Source organism: Primulina huaijiensis, chromosome 3 (assembly GCF_012295235.1).
Source record: "Primulina huaijiensis isolate GDHJ02 chromosome 3, ASM1229523v2, whole genome shotgun sequence".
NCBI classification, from domain to species: domain Eukaryota; kingdom Viridiplantae; phylum Streptophyta; class Magnoliopsida; order Lamiales; family Gesneriaceae; genus Primulina; species Primulina huaijiensis.
Window position 1 is genome coordinate 26,818,518 of NC_133308.1, and position 19,766 is coordinate 26,838,283.

At 33.8% G+C, this 19,766-nt stretch overlaps 2 protein-coding genes and 1 long non-coding RNA gene across 3 annotated transcripts; 1 reads left to right on the top strand and 2 right to left on the bottom strand.

The window, feature by feature from the left end:
* Window positions 1-398: 398 nt before the first annotated feature.
* On the top strand, window positions 399-4,384 carry LOC140974202 (probable serine/threonine-protein kinase PIX13). The gene is made up of 6 exons (XM_073437520.1): window positions 399-621; window positions 1,089-1,414; window positions 2,341-2,476; window positions 2,564-2,706; window positions 3,158-3,281; window positions 3,759-4,384. The coding sequence occupies exons 1-6, from the start codon at window positions 552-554 to the stop codon at window positions 4,175-4,177; spliced, it is 1,218 nt and encodes a 405-aa protein (XP_073293621.1). The 5' UTR covers window positions 399-551; the 3' UTR covers window positions 4,178-4,384.
* Window positions 650-1,082, bottom strand: LOC140974203 (uncharacterized). The gene is made up of 2 exons (XR_012174740.1): window positions 912-1,082; window positions 650-841 (listed from the first exon to the last, which is right to left on the bottom strand). It is a non-coding gene; the product is annotated as an uncharacterized lncRNA (long non-coding RNA).
* A 1,826-nt stretch (window positions 4,385-6,210) lies between the features above and the next one.
* Window positions 6,211-18,287, bottom strand: LOC140974204 (phosphoinositide phosphatase SAC7-like). Its single transcript, XM_073437521.1, has 21 exons — window positions 18,098-18,287; window positions 17,811-18,013; window positions 17,633-17,716; window positions 16,338-16,465; window positions 16,164-16,255; window positions 14,943-15,000; window positions 14,709-14,765; window positions 14,582-14,615; window positions 14,411-14,491; window positions 14,044-14,150; window positions 11,957-12,043; window positions 11,777-11,854; window positions 11,610-11,680; window positions 11,418-11,516; window positions 10,763-10,862; window positions 9,616-9,724; window positions 9,388-9,460; window positions 8,604-8,697; window positions 8,100-8,192; window positions 7,880-7,946; window positions 6,211-6,565 (listed from the first exon to the last, which is right to left on the bottom strand). Exons 2-21 carry the CDS (start codon window positions 17,953-17,955, stop codon window positions 6,435-6,437), a joined length of 1,788 nt encoding a protein of 595 aa, XP_073293622.1. The 5' UTR covers window positions 17,956-18,013; window positions 18,098-18,287; the 3' UTR covers window positions 6,211-6,434.
* Between the last annotated feature and the right edge of the window lie 1,479 nt (window positions 18,288-19,766).

Consider the following 19,766-nt stretch of genomic DNA (forward strand, 5'->3'; position numbering starts at 1 on the left):
TATGTTATTGATTCGATCAAATTGACTTAAATTTTTTTAAAAAAATTTAATTATAATATATAAAAAAGTTAAAATATTAAAAAATTATTTTGATTCTAGTTAATATATTGCTATATTACACACACTGGGATCAAAAGAAAACTTTGCGCTTGTTTTAATGGTGTGATAATGACAAAGAGACTTTTGATCTCATGGGGAGAAAAAGAAAATAGTAGAAAATCAAGAATGGTTAAAGTTCAATGAAAATTAGTCCATCATGGGTGTGCAACCTTATACTAAAAAAATAATGATTTTTTTTAATTAAAACATTGCTCAACAGCACGGAACCAATAATTCTGCAATAATGGATTTGAAGTTCTAAAAAGCTTGCACCTTCACTGATTCACATATATGACACACACACATACACAGAGAGAGAGAGAGAGACAGAGTGTGTGTATGTGTGTTTTTTTTAAAGCAATTATCTGTTTCTTTGTTTTAGCTGCAAATGATTCTTGTTTTCTGATTCCCATTGAAGAAAATTTGTGGGATTTGGTTGGGAGGAGTTTCTGATGGGAAACTGCTTTGGATCTCAGTCTGCTGTTGACCATAACCCGAGCTCCACTATCCCCTCCACACAAGGTGATTTTAGGACTCAGTAAATGCGCTCTTTCTTTTTTTCTGGGTTTTTGGGAAGTTGTTCGGTCTTTAGTTGTGTTTTAGCTTTGAAAAAGGAGAACTTTTTCTTGTTTATTTTTTTACTTTAAATCGATTCTTTTAGTGACATGTTTTCTTTTAAGAGCTCATCCCATTTTTGGTTTGTCTTTACATGTCTTTTTCTTTTTTAAGATGTCCGGTCTTGCTTCCTTGAATATAGACTGTGTGTCTCAACAAAGGGAGTCGACAATGTAGTAAATAGTTATCAGGCCTGCAATTGAACGTATTTTTGGTGAATTTCATTTGTTTCGAGAAATTGAATGTGAAATTGGAAATCTTAAAGTGGAGTTCCAAGCTTGCTCTCGGGCTCATGATCTTTGTATTTGTGCTTTATTCTGATCAAATTGAAATATTATGGCGAATTGATATTTCCTGTGCGATGTGTTATTTAGGGACATCTCATAATTATAGTAATGGCGGAGGTTTTTTTGCCACGAGTAGCAATGCTGGCCAGTTTTCTGATGCTTTGAGTGATGATTTGCATATGGCCGGAGAGATATTACCCTCTGCCCATATGAAAATTTACAGCTATTCTGATTTGAGGAGCGCCACAAGGAATTTCAAGCCTGATATGGTGTTGGGAGTTGGAGGTTTTGGGACTGTGTATAAGGGATGGGTAGATGAGAAGACCCTGGAGCCTTCTAAACTTGGAACTGGAGTTATAGTTGCTGTCAAGAAACTGAACGCGGGGAGTGTCCAAGGTTTTGATGAATGGCAGGTAATATGAATGCCAATGGTAGATTGAAACATCTACTTATTATAGTTCCCTTGTGTGTTTAGTTGTGATCATCGCAAGAATCAATGGTGAGAAAAGCCGCAATGGTGAATTCATCCTCGATCGAACTTTGAAAAAGTTGCAATGGTGATAAATGTTGGTTTGTTTTGGTCTGTTTGGACGGTCCTTATATGCGGGTATTAATTATGAGAGAGGCCTCAAGGCTGGTCCACTCTTTGCCTTAAGATCTTTTGTTGATTGCTTCTCAAGTTAGCTAAATTTTAGATATATTTTGCAATTGCTTAATTGTAACTGAGCTGCTTTCAAACCCAATGGAACAGAACTTAGACTTAAGGTCCATCCAGGTCTCCTTTATTCGGGTCTATTTTAATCTGCTCTTGAAGTTCTGTTAAAATTAGCATTCAGGTGTGGATAAAAAATCTATTGGAAATCTTTTATCTGATTGTTGTACTAATTAGTTTATTTGGTTGAGATAGCAAATAAGTAAATCAGTGAAAAAGACTAGCATTTCTATTCAATTATTTGTTCAATGGTAATAAATTAGAAAATCATAACATCCGACATCATTTCTCTTCAAATGCCATTGTTTATATCTATTAAAACATGTTGAGCTGGATGTGATGGCATTATTTCATTTATTGAAATTTCTAATCTTCATTTTCATGCAAACCCAAGTACGTGAATATAATTTGGCAATAGTACATGGTGTGTTGCTTTGTGAGTGTATGTTTTGACTGATATCAACAGTCATGTCTGTCTCATTTCAATTTTTTTGTCACTTTTTTTTTGTTTATTAGAAATATAGATGAAATTTATGTATAAATAGTATTTTCTTTTACATTATTTCTCCATGTTATTGAATTCAGATGTTTTATTTGATTCTTCCGTCCCTTAATTTGAGAGTGCAGGCAGAAGTTAACTTTTTGGGAAGGTTGTCACATCCTAACCTGGTAAAGCTCTTGGGATACTGTTGGGAAGATAAAGAGCTGCTACTTGTCTATGAGTTCATGCCAAGGGGAAGCCTGGAAAACCATCTTTTTAGAAGTAAGAACTTGTCTCTTTAACTAAGAGAAACAAATACCAGATAAGAAGCATTGCTTAAACCGGAATCTGTCTTTTTTGAAAATGCAGGAAATGCTGCCACAGAGCCATTATCCTGGGATTTACGGCTCAAGATAGCCATAGGAGCAGCAAGGGGCCTGGCTTTTTTGCATACCTCTGATAAGAAAGTCATTTACAGAGACTTCAAGGCCTCAAATATTCTTCTGGATGGGGTAAGATTCTAGTTAAGGTTTTTCTTCTATTTCTATATGGTCTTTTACCAGATGAAACTAGTATTGTGAATTAACAAGTGTGCTGAGTTGGGGTAGAGTGGGAAAAATGCTTCCTTTCATGATACTCTGACGAAAAAAATAAGTGGATGTGTTTGCTTCTCTTAAGAATTTCGCTGAAAATTATTCAATTTAGGGTGACAAATCTTCTTTGCGCCATGCTATGAAAATAATTTATTTAGGTTTATATTTCCAGGGTGAAGACTCATGTTATGAATTTTGCCCATTGGGCCGATGCATGTCACTGTTTTCACTTTTGCACTAAATTCAATTTATCAACATCAAGAATCAATTAGTTTTTGCTTTTCCTATACCCCTCTGCCCTACGGTATCACAAGGTTTTTCTGAGACGAAGTTTCTAAGTTCTCCTATGGCATTTTTCTTGCTTTTATAGGGTTATAATGCCAAAATATCAGATTTTGGCTTAGCAAAACTCGGGCCCTCTGGAGGAGATTCTCATGTAACAACTCGAATTATGGGAACACGTGGATATGCTGCTCCTGAATACGTTGCAACGGGTAAGTGCCTGACTTGATCTCATGTCAAATGTGTTGGGGGTCTCAAGCTATGGTCACTTGTTAATAGATTATTACACCGAGCAGATTTGTGACAAAAATTGAACGTGCTCGAAATTCCAGGCTATAATCTTGCAAATATCTAGGTTCCATGCAAAAATGAAATTATCATGCTTTTAACATCATTCCTATTCCTTTTGAGTTGCAGTCACTGCTTCGTCATGAAATGTGCAGTTTGAGAGTTGGCAATGCTGTTGATGTTTTTACACATGCATCTTGTGGGACTCGAACTCAAGAACTAAGTTTTGAGAAACTTACTGCTTTACTACTGGGCTGATCGATTGGCCAAAATACTTTTGTTAATTTGGTACTTTTATTGCCGTAGAAAAAGTATTTGCATGGTATATTTGCTTTATTTGCATATTTTTATTGCTATCGGACTCGGAAGTCCTGAATACATTTCCTTGATTTTAAAACCAGGGCATCTATACGTGAAGAGTGATGTGTATGGCTTTGGTGTGGTGCTACTCGAGATGTTGACGGGCTTAAGAGCCCTTGACACGAGACGACCTGGTGACCAGAAAAATTTGGTCGAATGGTTGAAACCCTCTCTCTCTAGTAGACGAAAAACGCTGTCCATCATGGATCCAAAAATGGAAGGGCAGTATTCATCTAAGGCCGCATTACAAGCCGCTCAGCTCACTCTTAAATGCTTGGAACAAGAACATAGACAACGGCCCGCGATGAAAGAAGTTGTAGAGGGTTTAGAACAAATTGCAGCCATGGACAAACAGAGAGAATCCAAGAAGAGATCGACTCCTTCTTCTCATCAACCCGGGAAATCGGAAAGAACTCATCTTTCGCCATATCATGGCACTGGAGTGGGAGCTAGAAGATGACAGTTCTTGATTTTAATAATTTATATGTGATCAGATGAGTTCTCTTTTTAAATTTTGTTATTTGTACAATCAATCATTGTGTTCAATTCTTTTGTGAAGGAAACTTATTCTAAAATGATTGTGGTCAAAGTAGGAAAAATAATGCTTGATTGTACTTTTGGAAATTTCAATTATGGAATACACACTGAATTCCCCGAGTTTTGTTCATACTTTACTTGAATTTCTCACTGGATAATATGAGATCCGACCTGTTAGATTTTAAAAAGACTTGTACTCATTCCTACCCATTAAAATCTAAACCCGAACCCGCCCCGACAAATACCCGAAGTTAATAGGTTCGACTTACTAGATCCGTTGAATGATTATGTTTATAATATTTTTTGACATATCTAATTTTTAACCAGTAAATTTATAACACGAATTAAACAAGATAACTTAAAAAGGATTAAACAATATTGTTCAAATTAAAGTTTTTACGAATCTGATGAAGAAAGTTGATAGAATTGAACAAACACAATGAAGAACTAGAGTCATTAGTTTGAAAATGAATTTTTAGACAAGTCACAATTGTTGTAAGAAGTCTACAAAAAGATCAACACTAGAGGCGATTAAGAAAATTACTTCGGAAATTTGTTGTTTCAGTCACCATGTATTTTAACAAGAATAAAACTAAATTATATAACAATTTTTACAACGCAAAAAATTCTGTTTATCAAAATCTCACGATAAAATGATTGTAAATATCATTGTACGATATATTTGTTGTACCTTAGTATTATTTTTTATTAACTAATCTATATTGACCGATCACATTAGTATTACTAGATATATTGCAATTTTTTTGGTTTGGTGTATTTAATATACAACAATGTAAGATTATTTGTATCAAATATATCTCATAATATATTATTTGATATGGAAATATTGACATATCAAATAAGTGCATCCAAAATTGAGGTGAAATAAGATTCTTGTTGGTGAAGCTGAAAAACATATAAATATATGTAGTTTTCAGTTGTCACAAAAACAACAAAGACTACAAAAATACACACAACAAATTACATAAAAAAAATATTCTCTCAATAAGAAATTTTTGGATCTTTACCAGTTATTTCCAAGGATTTAAAGTGTGCACGTGATTGAAATACAAAAAGAACAAAAAATCTGTTTGTGGGATTCATTCGAGGCTTGTAGAATGAGTAATAGATGTGACACCGTACCCTTAATTCACTATCGACACCATGAAAGAGCGCATGGCTACAGGATATTTTGCAGCATAGATATTTAAGGTTTATTGAGATAAATAATTCTTAAGTTTTGCCGTAAAATTGATGATAGATGATGGTTCACGCTAGTATTCCACGACACGAATTTGAGTTCGAGGTAAGTGAACTTACTGTATTAAAAGTGTGTGGATGTTTTAAATCGATTGAGAAAAAAAATAATAAGTAAAATCGTTAATATAATGATCATATGATCGACTCCTTCTTTTAGAATAATATTAAAACAAAAAGTAAAATTAAGTAGATGATTGAACAAGAAATATAATGAAAGAGATGAGGTTAATGAGCCCAAATCCTTAATTAAATAATAAATATTAATACGAAAAATAAAATGAAAGAACCTTGGTTTTATTTTGGAAAATATTAAAACAAGTTCTACGATGGAGGTGTCGGGGTTAAAGAGGATGATTCATTATTTCAAATAATATTAAAACAAAAAAAAATATAATAAAAGGGCCAGGGTCAAAAAGCCCGACTCCTTATTTGAAAAAAATATTAAAACAAAAAATAAATGCTCAACCCTTTCAGTTTTAACAAAAAATAAACTGATTGGAGACGAGACAGGCCCATAGAGAAGAATCGGGCTTTCGTATTATGTACCAAACATGGGATTAATAAATGTCCGCCCGAGCTCGCTCCACTCTTCCCTTTTATCATAATCAGCACTGTCTAATATTCGGCTTCGTTGATTGATGCTTGTTGAGTATGCGTTAGCAAGTGCAGTGTAATCTTAAATAGAAGTGCAAATAATAATAATAAAGTACCGCTGGAGGATTAATTTTTTCAAGACAACAGTTTGACATAAAATACTACTTGTTCAAATTGAAATATAATAAAAAAAAAGCTACTATATATCGGATAACAACTAAAATGATAAGTGACATATTTGAAACACAAAAACTAACCATTGAATTTACCATGAACATAATAGTTAGCACTTAGTGTTGCAATTTTGCATGACATTGGACTCAGAATCAACGCCTAGGTTGGTGTAAACGAGGACGATTACAGAAAGTTCGACCATTGGCCCTCACAAATGCTGCGATACCCAAACTCATGCTTGCCCACATGATTGAAAACAGTAAGTTCCACATGTTATATTGAACTGCAGACAGATACGCAAATAAATGAATTTGTATCAACTTCCAAGAGGATATTGAATAAATCACGACTTCAATCACAATTGGCAAATGGTTTTCAAATACGTAGCCTTATCATTTTTACTGAACATATGCATAGAGTCGTGCCTTTACATGCAACACATCTGTATGATAGTAACTATAAAATTTAACAATCACCCATAATCTAGGAGGAACTAGATGTAATTATAATTGTTAGCTACATTGTGAAAACAAAATCTTAGAATTGTAAACTACCGCCAAGTCAAGAGACTGAAGCTAAGCAAGGATTCTAGCTTAGACGATCAATTTCAGATATGATAGAATCGGCAGAGAGTAAAGAACAAGAATGATAGTTAGCAACACAAATTTCGAAAAACACGAGCAGTTCAAGAATCGATTGTAGCAATCGAAGAAGTAAAGTCGGGATATGATATTCGAAGTTCAGCAAAGGTATTTTTCAATATTGACATAAGACAGCGAAGAGTCTGACCGGCAAAGGCATTTCAACAAAAGTAAAGCCGAAGAGTTCAACTACTTAGAGAAGCTGTCTTTCAACAAAGACAAGTATGCCAAACAGATAATTAAATCGGCATAGACAAAGTTTTTCTCCTCACAAGACTTATGGTTTCATCAGACAAAGAATTTCAGCAAGGATGTGAGTCCAGAAATTCCGATCAATATCGTAATGATATTTTTGGAAAAAATTAACTTAAAAATTTTATGCTGAATCGAGCTGTAGGAAAAAAACTGTTGACTAACTCTGCAAGTTAGTATAGTCATCATTACCGGTATAATACACAGTCGCATAATTTGTGTATTCAATTAGATGATGTCAAGTGGATATTTGAACCTTGTAGAATAACCTTATCCACATCTATAAATAGCCAAAGAAATTCAGAGTTGAAAGCTATTGAAAAACCGAAGTAATGAATGATTCGAGAGCAAACATGAATTATTCGAGTATCCAAAAGATATTGTCTCTAAGCTGCGAAACCAAGTATCGAGCTTAATTGTTGTAAGACTTAGAGATTCGCTCCTCGCTGATTATTGCTTGATTAATTGTTGTAAGGCTGAGATATTTCACTCCTTGTTGATTATTGTATAAGAAGTTTAAAATTGAACATTTCCAAAAATAGGGTTATTGGAAACCTGGTATTGAACTTGTATGCTCGGTGTTTCGTTCAAAATTGAACATTTCCAAAAATAGGGTTATTGCAACTCACACTTCTCAAAGCAACTAAGAGAACAAGTGAAAAATTAATAGTGAAAAGAAATAGTCGATACGATTGCCCTCTTACCTCGTCTTAGTGAAATTGTAGCAAAGAAGAATCCAGTCATAATCACCGATAAAGCTAGTGGAAATGACTGCAGAATGGAATAGCATAAAGCATACTTGTTATAAAATGATATCATAAGAAAACTAGAGTAGAGTACCATCACAATCAGAAGGAAACTAATTTTTTATCAATGCCTGTGGAAGAAAATGGGGTTAAGGTGGTAACTGGATGGATAGCTTACAGCTATAGCCTCAATGCCACCTTTCTGCGTGGTAGGAGGGATGCTTCGGGAAACAGAAACGATATAATGTCCTTGTAATAAATCTATTGCATCCTTCAGAAAAATGAAGAAAAGAAAATTATCAGCATTTCAGATGAAAATTAAGTAAGTTGAAAAAGGAATTTCGGTGCCTAATAATCTTATGCCGAGATACATTTACGTTAAAACTGTAGGCATAATTTTCTACGAGCCATCATATTTATCCTAAAAATTGAAAGAACAAATCAATACATATTTAATGTTCCAAGAAAATTTTGAAACAGAATCATTAAATTCATGGCAGCAAAATTTGTACACAAACGAAGCAAAAACATTAACCAGAGAAATCCATCAAGAACCATGAGTCAGCAAGATAAGAAATCACTAGCATGCTATTAGATAATAAAACCAAAGAATGATAGCTGAGCACTTGTACAAGTTCAACGATCTGCTAGCCACAAATAACAGAGAGGCAAGTATGTAAACCTGCTTTGTGCCATCACAGAAGTTGTTTAAGTAGTAACGCATGAGAGCATTCCAACCGTCTTTCATAATACCTTGCATTGTCCTATGCCCAAACCTGAAGGTAAAGGAAAACATCAACTAGAAAAATAAATTTCACATTGTTGCCACATTAATATTAATGGTGAATCATCAAAAAATATAGCAAATCGATTTTTGGTCTAAAAAGAACATAAAGTAAAGGGAGATGGGAATAAATGAGAAAGGGTTCTGAAATGAACTTATTTGTTTCTTATATTCCCAAAACAAGTGCAAAACTCAAGCTGATTACAGGTTGAGATGTATTGTCCACAAATAGCTTTAGAACTAGCTTGGTCAATTGATCCATAAATACATATCTACTATTGCTGCTAAAGTGAAAAGAAAGTGAATAAGCATATTGGGAGGTAGCCCCCGCAGCCAGATTCATATTGATGTATGTCTTGGCATTCATTAATCTAAGGGTGGGAGTCGTGGAGCAAAATCATTTTTTTAAAAATATTCAGGCTCTTTAGTTAGAAGCACCAAAATATTTCAGGAAGATAATAAGAGCCAATATATATTGATTGATTGTTAATTTTTATGAAGTGGTTCCATAGATCAACAAGAAATGGAGCATAATTAATAGTTCACAGCTTCCCTGCCAATTTAGTCGTCATATATGACAAGTAAACATCAATGCTTATCAGAAATGCAGTCAAAAATCAAGTCAAATTATTGAGTTTACAGAATAAAATTTAAGTAGAAAATAACTAGGTATAAAAGGTACCTGACAAAATCTCCTTTTAAGGCTGGAGTACCAGAGTACTGGATGCTTATGTCATCCCCATGGTTAGCCCACACTGAAAAATAAATTTGAGGTAAGAGAAACGTGCGAGAAGAATAAGCAATTTATATTGTGAGAAAAACATCAATATCAAATCCTCATAATTGCCAGTGAAGCTAATAAAAATTAGCAAGCCTTTAAAAAATTTATCCAAGTAAAAGTGGTACTGACAAAATTTGAAGCTTTCATCGAAATTGGGATGTGTGGCAATAGTTTCCTCGGCACTAAAAACACCAAGTCTGCGGAGTTGAAACTCAAGCATTTTACGCGCTATCATGCTCTGCGAACAATAAAAAACGATGAAAAAAGATTTGCTGAAAGCTATTGAACAAATGGATTTTATTCCTAGGTTTTAACTGTATCAGATAGCAAGTGACATTCTCACCAGAAACGAAGTAAAAGTGATGTTTAAGCCAAGACATTCCACTAGATTCATCAGAAAAAATATTTAATCAATTGATAAATGCATAAATAATGTAGTAGAGTGCAAACTGCAGCCTAGTTAAAATTTGTCATTGGTTGTTGTTAAGAGTATAACTTGCACCAATAATGATTTTCTTTCGAGCCATATAAGAACCTACACCAAATCTCTATTCATTTAAAAAGCAGGGGGATATGATATAATCTCGCCATAGGTATTGAACGTGTTAAATGCACTCCATCCATTGAAGTACAACTTAGTTCGATTGTCGTACTTGAATTCGTATTCCATAGATGCACTACAGTCCATACCTTAAATGCACTCCATCCATTGAAGTACAACTTAGTTCGATTGTCGTACTTGAATTCGTATTCCATAGATGCACTACAGTCCATACCTTCACAGGCAGTGCCCCAAACAATCAAAATCAGAACTTGTCCCAAGTCCAGCAGGGAGTTCTCAGAAATAACTGATATGGAACTTGTTCCAATTCTACAAATATTACCTCTCAAACTAGTAGAACTCAACGAATTTGCAACCTCAAACATAGAATGTTTACGACATGTTTAGACCCTCACATTATTTTCTCCAGCATGACATTCTTTTTCTTACAAAGAAGGTAAATCATGAATGACAGTTACCGGATAAACAATGATATCAACTGTTTATATTTCTTTTTGGAACAAAAAGAACATGTTAAAAAACATCTTAGAGAAATTGGATTTATTTTCAGTTCTCATGGATAGAATTTCAGGTTTATGCGCATATTTTTCACATTTCTCTTCAAAAAAGTGGTAAAAGAAAGAGGAAAAGACAAGTGATTTCCTACCCTGCAGGATTTGTATAAGCTCAGGTATAAAAATTAGATTGCAAGTCAAAACAAAAAAGAAATTATACCTGGGTGACATTTGTACGGTCCAAGCAGTCAATGCAATTTGTCCTCACAATTCCAACTTGCCCCTCAGCTTTATCCCCCTTTCCATTTAACAAAAGGTACCTATAATTTCCAATAAAGTCGCAAAGAATTTGAGCAACACAACCATATAATCTAATATCAGAAAATGACTAACCGCTGAGTGTTGACATGTTTCAGTAAGTATATTCAATACTTAAAAGGAGTTTAATATACACTACAAAGCAATCCCAGATTTCAAAGAATTTAATAAGAACTATCCATAACATGATAAACCAAATTAATATGGTGATTATCTCTTTGAAGGAGTTCATGTATAAACTAATATCCAAAAACTGGACAGTATAAATTGTAAGTAAAGCAAAGTTTATTTGTGTTGAAAACGAGAATATGATACATAATTTTGTTTAATGAAATCCTTGATTAAATGGAGCGCCTATGTTTGTTTTTCCTATTTTGATGTATTGATTAATATATGTTTCCTATTTGGTTATGGGAGAGTGCTATGCACAGCACTGTTTTATTTCATAACAAGCTCAGGAAACCATACCTTCTCAAAATTCTTATCACAAGTTGACATAAAGTGTACAAACTCTATATGAAGCAACAATCATACGTCCCTCTGGAATGGAGAAATACCTGTTCTTAATGAGAAAATCCTCGATTTGATCATAAAGAATGGAAAGGCGTTCAAAATGAACATGGCCACATACTTTATGAAAATCGAAGTGAAGATATCTGCAAAACATTATAAAGTTTTGAAAAAAGTCAGATTGCATTAATGTGATAATTGGATGGTAAAATTGACAAGATTGGGTGAGTACATCTTACCTTATATCATCACTAACAACATTTTGCATAGATTCGCCAAACTTTTCACATAAGCGTCCCTCACCTCCATGCTGTTAAAAAGCAGAAGAAAAGGACAATCTACCGAGAATACCAGCACATAAATATATTTCATGGGAAGTTATAAAGGACATGGAATTTTTAGGTACCTTGTTGACAAGATCAACTGCTAGAACATTTCCATATTTCTTTCTTAGATCCAAAAAGTGTCGCTCAACTACTCTAGGCTACAGATATTGAGGACCGGAAGAATTTAACTAAACAGAAATAATATACTACTAATATGCATAGGTACGATTTCAGAACATTAAAATCTGGAGACTACTCACTGCTTCCTCAGGTCTCACAATTTCAAATTTAGGCTTGTATCTCAAATCAACAATTTGATCCCAAAGTAATGGGATTGACCCTCGGACCTACAAGAACAAATTACCAGCAAAAATGATGTAATGCATTAGTAAAGGACAACAAAATCTAAAAAAATGAATGAACTTAAATATTGGCCTGACAAACTACCATTCATACACACAAAATGATCATCACCATTCACCTCATATATGATCACAGGATTCAACTTCTACCAACAGGATGAACCAATGTACTAGCCAAAGGATCTTCATATCAGATTTTGAATATTTAATCCACACAAAATCTATAGGGTGCACTTAGATCAAGGGATTTGAAGCCATGTATTTCAAATCTATTTGATTGTTTGGATGAAATTATGTTGATAATTTCAAATTCACTCATTTGTTAAGTTATGTAAATGTAATGGTAATTGTGATGGATTTGAAATGCACCAAACATGGATGTCCTTTTAAATTCATTCTTCAACTCTCTCCCCAAATCAAATCCTTTCATCCTGAGGACAAACTTTTATAATCAAGGGTAGCAAATGGATGCCCAATAGGGTCAAATAGAGGTTGTCAAATCATTGAGTCACTCAAATGCATGCTTTTGTCACATTGTACTCTTCAAAATAGGTCCCAATTTTGGAAAACATGCAGAAAAACAATATGTTCTTTGTAGGAAGCAGACTGCACTACTTGTAATTTAATTAATCATACTACGAATTTCTGACAAGCATGGGATCTTCATCTGATCGTAGGTTATTTGAAACGAACATGGGTTCTAGTCATCCACCATCGCACGGGAGTCATAAGCAACCTACTCACTCATGATCGTTTCAAATAACCTAAGATAAGATCCAATGCTTGCCAGCTATTTTCACTCTAAAATGTGGGTCTGACTATGGTTCCAACCCGACAATTCTGATTCTAGAACAAATGGTCCCAATTCCAATTAAATGTGGAACCAGAACCAAATAGCTTAGATATGGTTTTAGTTCTGGTTCCTAATGGTTCACAATTCGATTGGGTTACGTTTTGAATTGAAAATTATTATTCAAGTTTTATTCATCAAGGAAAAAACAGCAATACAACTCATAAGTTAATCAAACTAATTAAATTTAATTATTTGATAATTATATTATAAAATATCACGGATATTTAATGTTATGCTTACCGTGTATAAAAATAAAGGTCAAATTGAAGTATATACATCAACTATTTGATTATATATTAATTAAATTGTGTGCATATACCACATGATTTTAAAATTTAATAATGGTTTTACGTTATGGTTCCAGTTTTGATTTTCTTATTTTTAAGAATCGGAATCAAACCGTAAGACCTTAGTTCTGGTTCCAGTTTTGGAACAGAACAGAAAAATGTTTTAGTTTCGGTTTTCAAGAAACAGATCCAGTTTCGGATTATGACTCCAGGAAAAAAAATACACGGTCAGGTCTACTATAAAGTGTATCTTCATCCATATATTTAGGTATTGGATACAACTTAGTAGATGGTTGTTGATTCGTATTACCACCCTTGTGATGGTTTCTATAATGATGTTAATTGAATGCCATCTAATAAATAGGGTTAATATGAATAACATATGTTTCAGACTCATCTGACACTTGGGGTCATCATGTGACCCTCAATTTCTATTCCGGATGTGCAGCATAAAGTAACATATCTTATCAGAATCTACAGATCTGACACCCAATACTGATGCCTTCCTTTAAAGGCTCTAAGCCATTGCTATATTTTCATTTACAGCATGAGGCTCATCCTGGTGATAGTTGAAACATAAGCTTATGCTCAGCAATTCATGCAAATAAATGATTATGGAACAAAATAATTATCCCAGGATTAAGTCTGTTCAACTCAGAAATTAACATTTCAATAAAGAAAAAAAATCAAAGTCAGAAGTATAAATGATATAATGTAAAAATGAAGCACAGTAAAAGATACTCGAAATCCCAGCTCTAAAAAGTTTAATTTCAGCTGCTAAATTTACAAATATAAAAATGAACCTATTCGTGACCATAAATTCATTGCAGAACTATGGGGATCACCTGAATAAATGATGCGGTGTACCCATTAAGTTGAATGATTTGTTCAGTTTCCACAAAGTTTGCAACAAACCCATCAGAATCAGACCCTCTTCTCCACATGCGGGTGCCTTCGGGGAGGCAAAATTTGAACCAACGGGAAATATAAGACATCATGTAAACTAAACAAAAGTCTGAACAATGTGTATATAAGACAAATCACACAATGTGACCCAAATAGGCATTTAAAGGAATTTTAAATACAACTAACAAAATATCCACAGCACCTTGGTGAAGGTCTAAAGGGCAATAAACAACAAATACATCAAGTCAGAAGGAAGAGGACAGAGGTGGAGGGACAAGACTATGAAAACTACAGTTGTCTCAATACCTGTTCTCCTTGTGCATCTTCGTGCAATCAGTGTAACATCAAGGATATCTTTCACAATGGCAGCCTGAAAGTTTTGAAAACCTGATGACCAGTTAAGACTCAACTTCATATCGAAGATTAATGGAGCAGACTGCTGAAATAAGGTAAAACGAGGTGCACTTCAAAGGATACTGCCTTGCATAATAGGAAGTAAGTATGGGTCAAGCTGCATAAGGTAATAGCATTCAGTTATTATGATATCAAAAGGATGTTTCCTATGAAAGAATATAAATAACTAATTTAATTCAGTCGGGAAGACCTTGTTATCTATAAGCACTTCCAACATATAGCTGTTCCAGAGAAATCTAGGATCTGCCTGTAGAAAAAATTAAGTTGTGACATATCTGAGATACTAAATGTCACACACGTAGTAACAGTGAAATAAGGTCATTAAACAAAGATATGCGAGGAGCAGAAGCTAATGAGTGTAATCTACATTTTTATAAACAGTCCATGGAACACAAGCATGTCATAATGTTGAGATAAAATTTACTTGTCTCCAGAGAGGAAGCAACTTTGATTCGTCGCCTAAATCATGCAACCGCTGTGCACTGCAAGAAGATCCAAAATTTATTAACTCAAATTGATTGCTAAAAGTATCAACACATGTTTAAGATATTATCAACGAAAAATTTTAGCGCCTTCTAGTCACCCAAAAAAAACTTTGAATAAACCAGATATATACTAGAAACATACCTCAGCAGAAATAAAGAAAATGATTATGCATAAGAGGAAATAGGCAATAATTAACTAAGTAGCAAATTTGAATTCACAAGAAAGAGATATCATCTATATCAAAAGAAAGAAAGGAAAACTTTAATCCCATCAACCCATTTCAATAAGGCATCATGTATGAAAAGTGGGGAGGATTATATTTTTGCGCCAGTTGTATTAGACACGTTGTACAAATAGAGTAAACAAATATAATTATTTGCAGCTACCACGTTCTTCACAACATACACACTTGATGACCCAAAGTATACAAAAAGAAATCGCATCATCAATGATGAATAATAGGTTCTTGTTTTCTATATCTTACCAATGAATAGTTTAAAAATTGCTTTGTCTAGGGAAATTCGTAGGAAAAATTTGGCTAGCCATTTCTCTGTCAGTTGGATTGTAAGCTTAGAGAATGGATCGAGAGATAGAAAGTGCTTTGATCTTAAATCTGAAAAACTTATACAAACTATCCCAAAAACTGCAAAATGGTACTGCCAATACAAAATAAAGATTTAACAGCACATACTTCTTAGTCTTAGCTTTTTACAAACGCTTGTTCATTAAACAGGTTGCAGATTTAGCCACTCAAGTAGGAAGCACACATAACTGTCGAGAAGATAAATAAAATCATGAAAATAAACAGCTAGAATTTCCAAACAAGAACCGATAAGTGAATGAAATATTTTCACACAATTTATGAATCATTCATATTTTGGATAGATGGTGGCAAATGCCAAGTTGTTTATCCATATAAAGAGTAAAGCTTGTTATATACTGTTTAGTCGTGTATAAAGCCCCGTGCATAATATCCTTTTGTTTTGGTAATCAATGTAATCTAGATTTTTCACCCAAAAATTCATAAATAGACATGTGTTATCAGTTGCAATCCTAGTCTAAGCCACATTTTGTGCATGCTATCAAGCTTTTTGCTATGTGTCAATGATGAGGAAATCGCTCACAGGAAACTTGTTGGCATACATTTATGATATAATACCTCAACGTTATATTCACATCATAGGAAAAATATAGACCAATAGTCCTCTCTGCAACATTTAGCAAGTGTGAAAACTCGCTCTCCATCTTTTTCTGGACAACAGAAGGTTTTCAGTATGGAAACATCATACTTAAGCTACAAACATGGATGAAAAAAAACTTGGGTAGTATAAACCTGTTCTTCCGGAGAATTCTTGAGAGAATGATCACAAGGAAAAACCTTCATTGATTTAATTTTAAAGATAGGATAACCCAAATAAGATCCAACACATTCACGTTCAGTAATCACGAACAAATATGACCCTGAAAAGGTAAGAGATATTAGCACTGAGATCATGGAAACAAATAAACCATGAAACGAAATAACAAAGTTTTGGAATTGTTATTTATTATTTACAGAAAATCCTATCTTTGTGATTGTCACACAAGAAAGGAGAAAAAATATCACACGTACTTCTACACAACTTGCCAAGGTGGATTTATTAAAATTCTATACAGTTCCCATATAATCTCAAACTTACTATGTTAAACTATGATTTTTTTTTGTGATGATGGAACCTGTAGACGCTACCCATCGGTGCGCACCGGGTAAACCTTCGGACAAACACAATTGTTTGCAAACACACTAGCCAGGTAAGCAACATTAGGCAAAACTTGTGTAACATGCTCGACTGAGAAAGTGTTAGTAAAGAGAATCGAACTCCTGATAATTGGTCCAGCGATCACCTACTTCACCAACTCGGACACCAACCGAAAAGCAAAAAGGAAAAAGGAAAATAAGGCCAGCAACAAGTTCCCTCAAATCTCAAATCCATTACACCTCCTGGCAAAATTAATTGAAAAACTTGAGGTCCTACTATTGACCCAAATAATTAGCCTCCACATCCATCCTCAATTCTGAAGCAGGCTTAATCTATGTCATTCTCAGCATGTCCTAGCAGCAATGGTGGCAATGGTTACAATAGTGGCTAGATGAAATTTCCAACTGGTGACTTTCCAGCTCACTCAGATTTACCACATCAATAGAAAGCCCATAGATGCAATAGATCCACATGATGATAAAAAAAATCACTTAAAAGGCTTGAAGACCTCCCAGAACAAAACCATCATTGCAAAAATCTGATGATATAGACTCGCTGACCAAGCAATTGGTATATTTTCATCATATAATAGGAGATTACATCTTTTACATCATCATGGGGGGGAAAAATCATCCACCCATCTTGATCTAAAAACATTCACCCTTTAAGTACCTAACTCAAGTTTTCTGTAAAATTCATGCAACAATATATGATATCCAAAAGGAACAAGGACCATCATCAATAATAACCTATGAAGCACGGCTCGTGGAACCATACAGGGAAACAAACCATTTGAACATCTATCAAGATGATACAAGAGTACAGAGGAAACGACCTCAATACCCACAAAATCATTCATTGCAAAAAATTAGTAAAGTTAAAAACTTGCCAGCCACCAGCTTGAGCATCCCAATCACGCCAAATATGGTCCGAATTTGAGGAACGCGAAGCGAGCTGCACTGAGGTATTTCATCTGAATAATAAACCATCGGAAAATAAAATTTAATCAGTATACAACAACAAACAACAAAAGAAAAAGAAAATGTCCTAGAAAATCAATACATTACCAATAAGATTCATGGAGCCGTCAACGCAACTGATTGCCAAAAGGGAGGCGGAAGATCCATCAGTAGGCTCGATCACGTATTGATCCGGGAATTCCCACAGCCGCATTCTGTTGTACAGCTTCTGTGCAGGATCAGCCTTCTCCATCAATATCAGTATTAACACTGAAAACCCACTTCAGTAAAATTCAGATCGATTTGATCTCCTGCCATAAAACAAATCTTGGAACAATAAAAAACAGAAACCATTAAAACATATGAAATTCGAGGATTTCAGAGGAGGCGCTTGCCTAACAGAGAGGGAGGCACGTAGAAGGGGATTCGAAGCAATAGAGAAGTATGGAATTGAATGGTGAACGAGTCAAATGAAGAAATTGGAAATGGCGGAATGAAAACTGAATTAACAGAAACGCCGCACTCTTTGCTAATATTGATGTTCTCCGGTATATTCTTATTTCCTTTCCACTAATAAATTAAATTTTCATGCCCGTTTCTTCATTGGTAAATTGCAATTTTGGTCTTACTTTTTGTTGAGACGGGTCATCATGATCCCTTATAATATCAAAATTTAGTTTTTGTTCATTATCTTTATTTATTTTGTAAATTTTAGTTTTTTTACCAATTTAACAACGATGCACTGCGTCAATATAATGTCGAATCAAAGAAAAACAGTTTGGTTATTAGATTATATATTTCTAAAACAAAGAAGCGAAGAAAAATGTAAATTGCATAAATCGAACCGAACTCATCGATAAACGCCATAATATTCTCGAGCGATGATTAGAGCTAGGCGCACAACAGCGCTTCGCCGGAGGCAATGCCAGGTTGCCTTAGACAATCCAGTTTCAATTCAGGCGATGAAAAGTTTGTTTCAAGTGTCGCAAATTTACCATTCAATTTTTTTTATAAAATGATAATGTTCGAATCTACGTCTTCTCTTTCTTCATTTTACTATTATTCTTATTAATATTCTAATATTTGTATTTTTTTAAATTTAACTTTTCTGTATATAAATTTTTCCATATATTTAAATTTTAAAATGTATTATATATAATTTTGATTCAATTTGAAAATAACATGCACTAAAAAAATAAATATTCTGATCAGTCTAAGTATTTCAGTCATCTTTAATGATAATCTATTTTTGACTATTTAGATATATCTTATAAATGACTAATTTTTTATTTATCAAAAAATTAATGATTGTTTATGATATAATCATAAATATGAAACAAAATACGAAAACCAAATAATTGCTCCCAGAAGGACTCATATAAAATGCATCTCTTTACTTTAAAACATAAATAAATAAATATATAGCTTTGAATTATACCGATACATATATAGAAAAATTGTATAAAAAAAAATCTCATAAATAAATAAATATATAGCTTTGAATTATACTGATACATATATAGAAAAATTGTAATATCTTATTTGTCTATTTACGATTATGGTCATCTATATATGTTATAAAATCTCACTTGTAGGCCGAGTGGCCGACTAACTTTATTTTCCAATATGACACAAACTCGGGCATACTATATTTATTCATAAGCCCATATCATATATTATTCAATTTTCATTCACCTAAAATGTAAATCCCGAACATCCCCATATCCATCAACGTATTCAAAGCCGAGTTCTATCATCGTCTCTTTTTTTCAAGCCGTATCACAAAGATTAGGAGGTTGAGTTCAAACCTATCATTCATGGTACCACACCAGTTAAAGAGTATTCCACTCGTTTCTTCACCCTGATGAAGTTCACACCGCACATTGCTGCGAATGAATGAAAAGAGAATTTGTCACAATTCAGGTTGTTTAGGATTCTTTTTTATAGAATAAGAGGATTATATTTTGAAACTTGACCTTGTTACTCCCACCAACCTGTATGAATTTGATCTCAGATTGACAAGGAATATCCAGCTACTGTGGATTAATTTCTATTAATGGAATT

What these genes read in the sequence shown, in the direction of transcription:
- LOC140974202 (XM_073437520.1), top strand. Translation starts at nt 552, where the DNA reads ATGGGAAACTGCTTTGGATCTCAGTCTGCTGTTGACCATAACCCGAGC. An exon ending in CACTATCCCCTCCACACAAG is followed by an intron (nt 622 to 1,088) that starts GTGATTTTAGGA and finishes TGTGTTATTTAG; the next exon opens with GGACATCTCATAATTATAGT. An exon ending in CAAATATTCTTCTGGATGGG is followed by an intron (nt 2,707 to 3,157) that starts GTAAGATTCTAG and finishes TTGCTTTTATAG; the next exon opens with GGTTATAATGCCAAAATATC.
- LOC140974204 (XM_073437521.1), bottom strand. Translation starts at nt 17,955, where the DNA reads ATGGAGAAGGCTGATCCTGCACAGAAGCTGTACAACAGAATGCGGCTG. An exon ending in GATGCTCAAGCTGGTGGCTG is followed by an intron (nt 16,466 to 17,632) that starts GCAAGTTTTTAA and finishes TTACCTTTTCAG; the next exon opens with GGTCATATTTGTTCGTGATT. An exon ending in ACACCGCATCATTTATTCAG is followed by an intron (nt 12,044 to 14,043) that starts GTGATCCCCATA and finishes TTGTTCTTGTAG; the next exon opens with GTCCGAGGGTCAATCCCATT.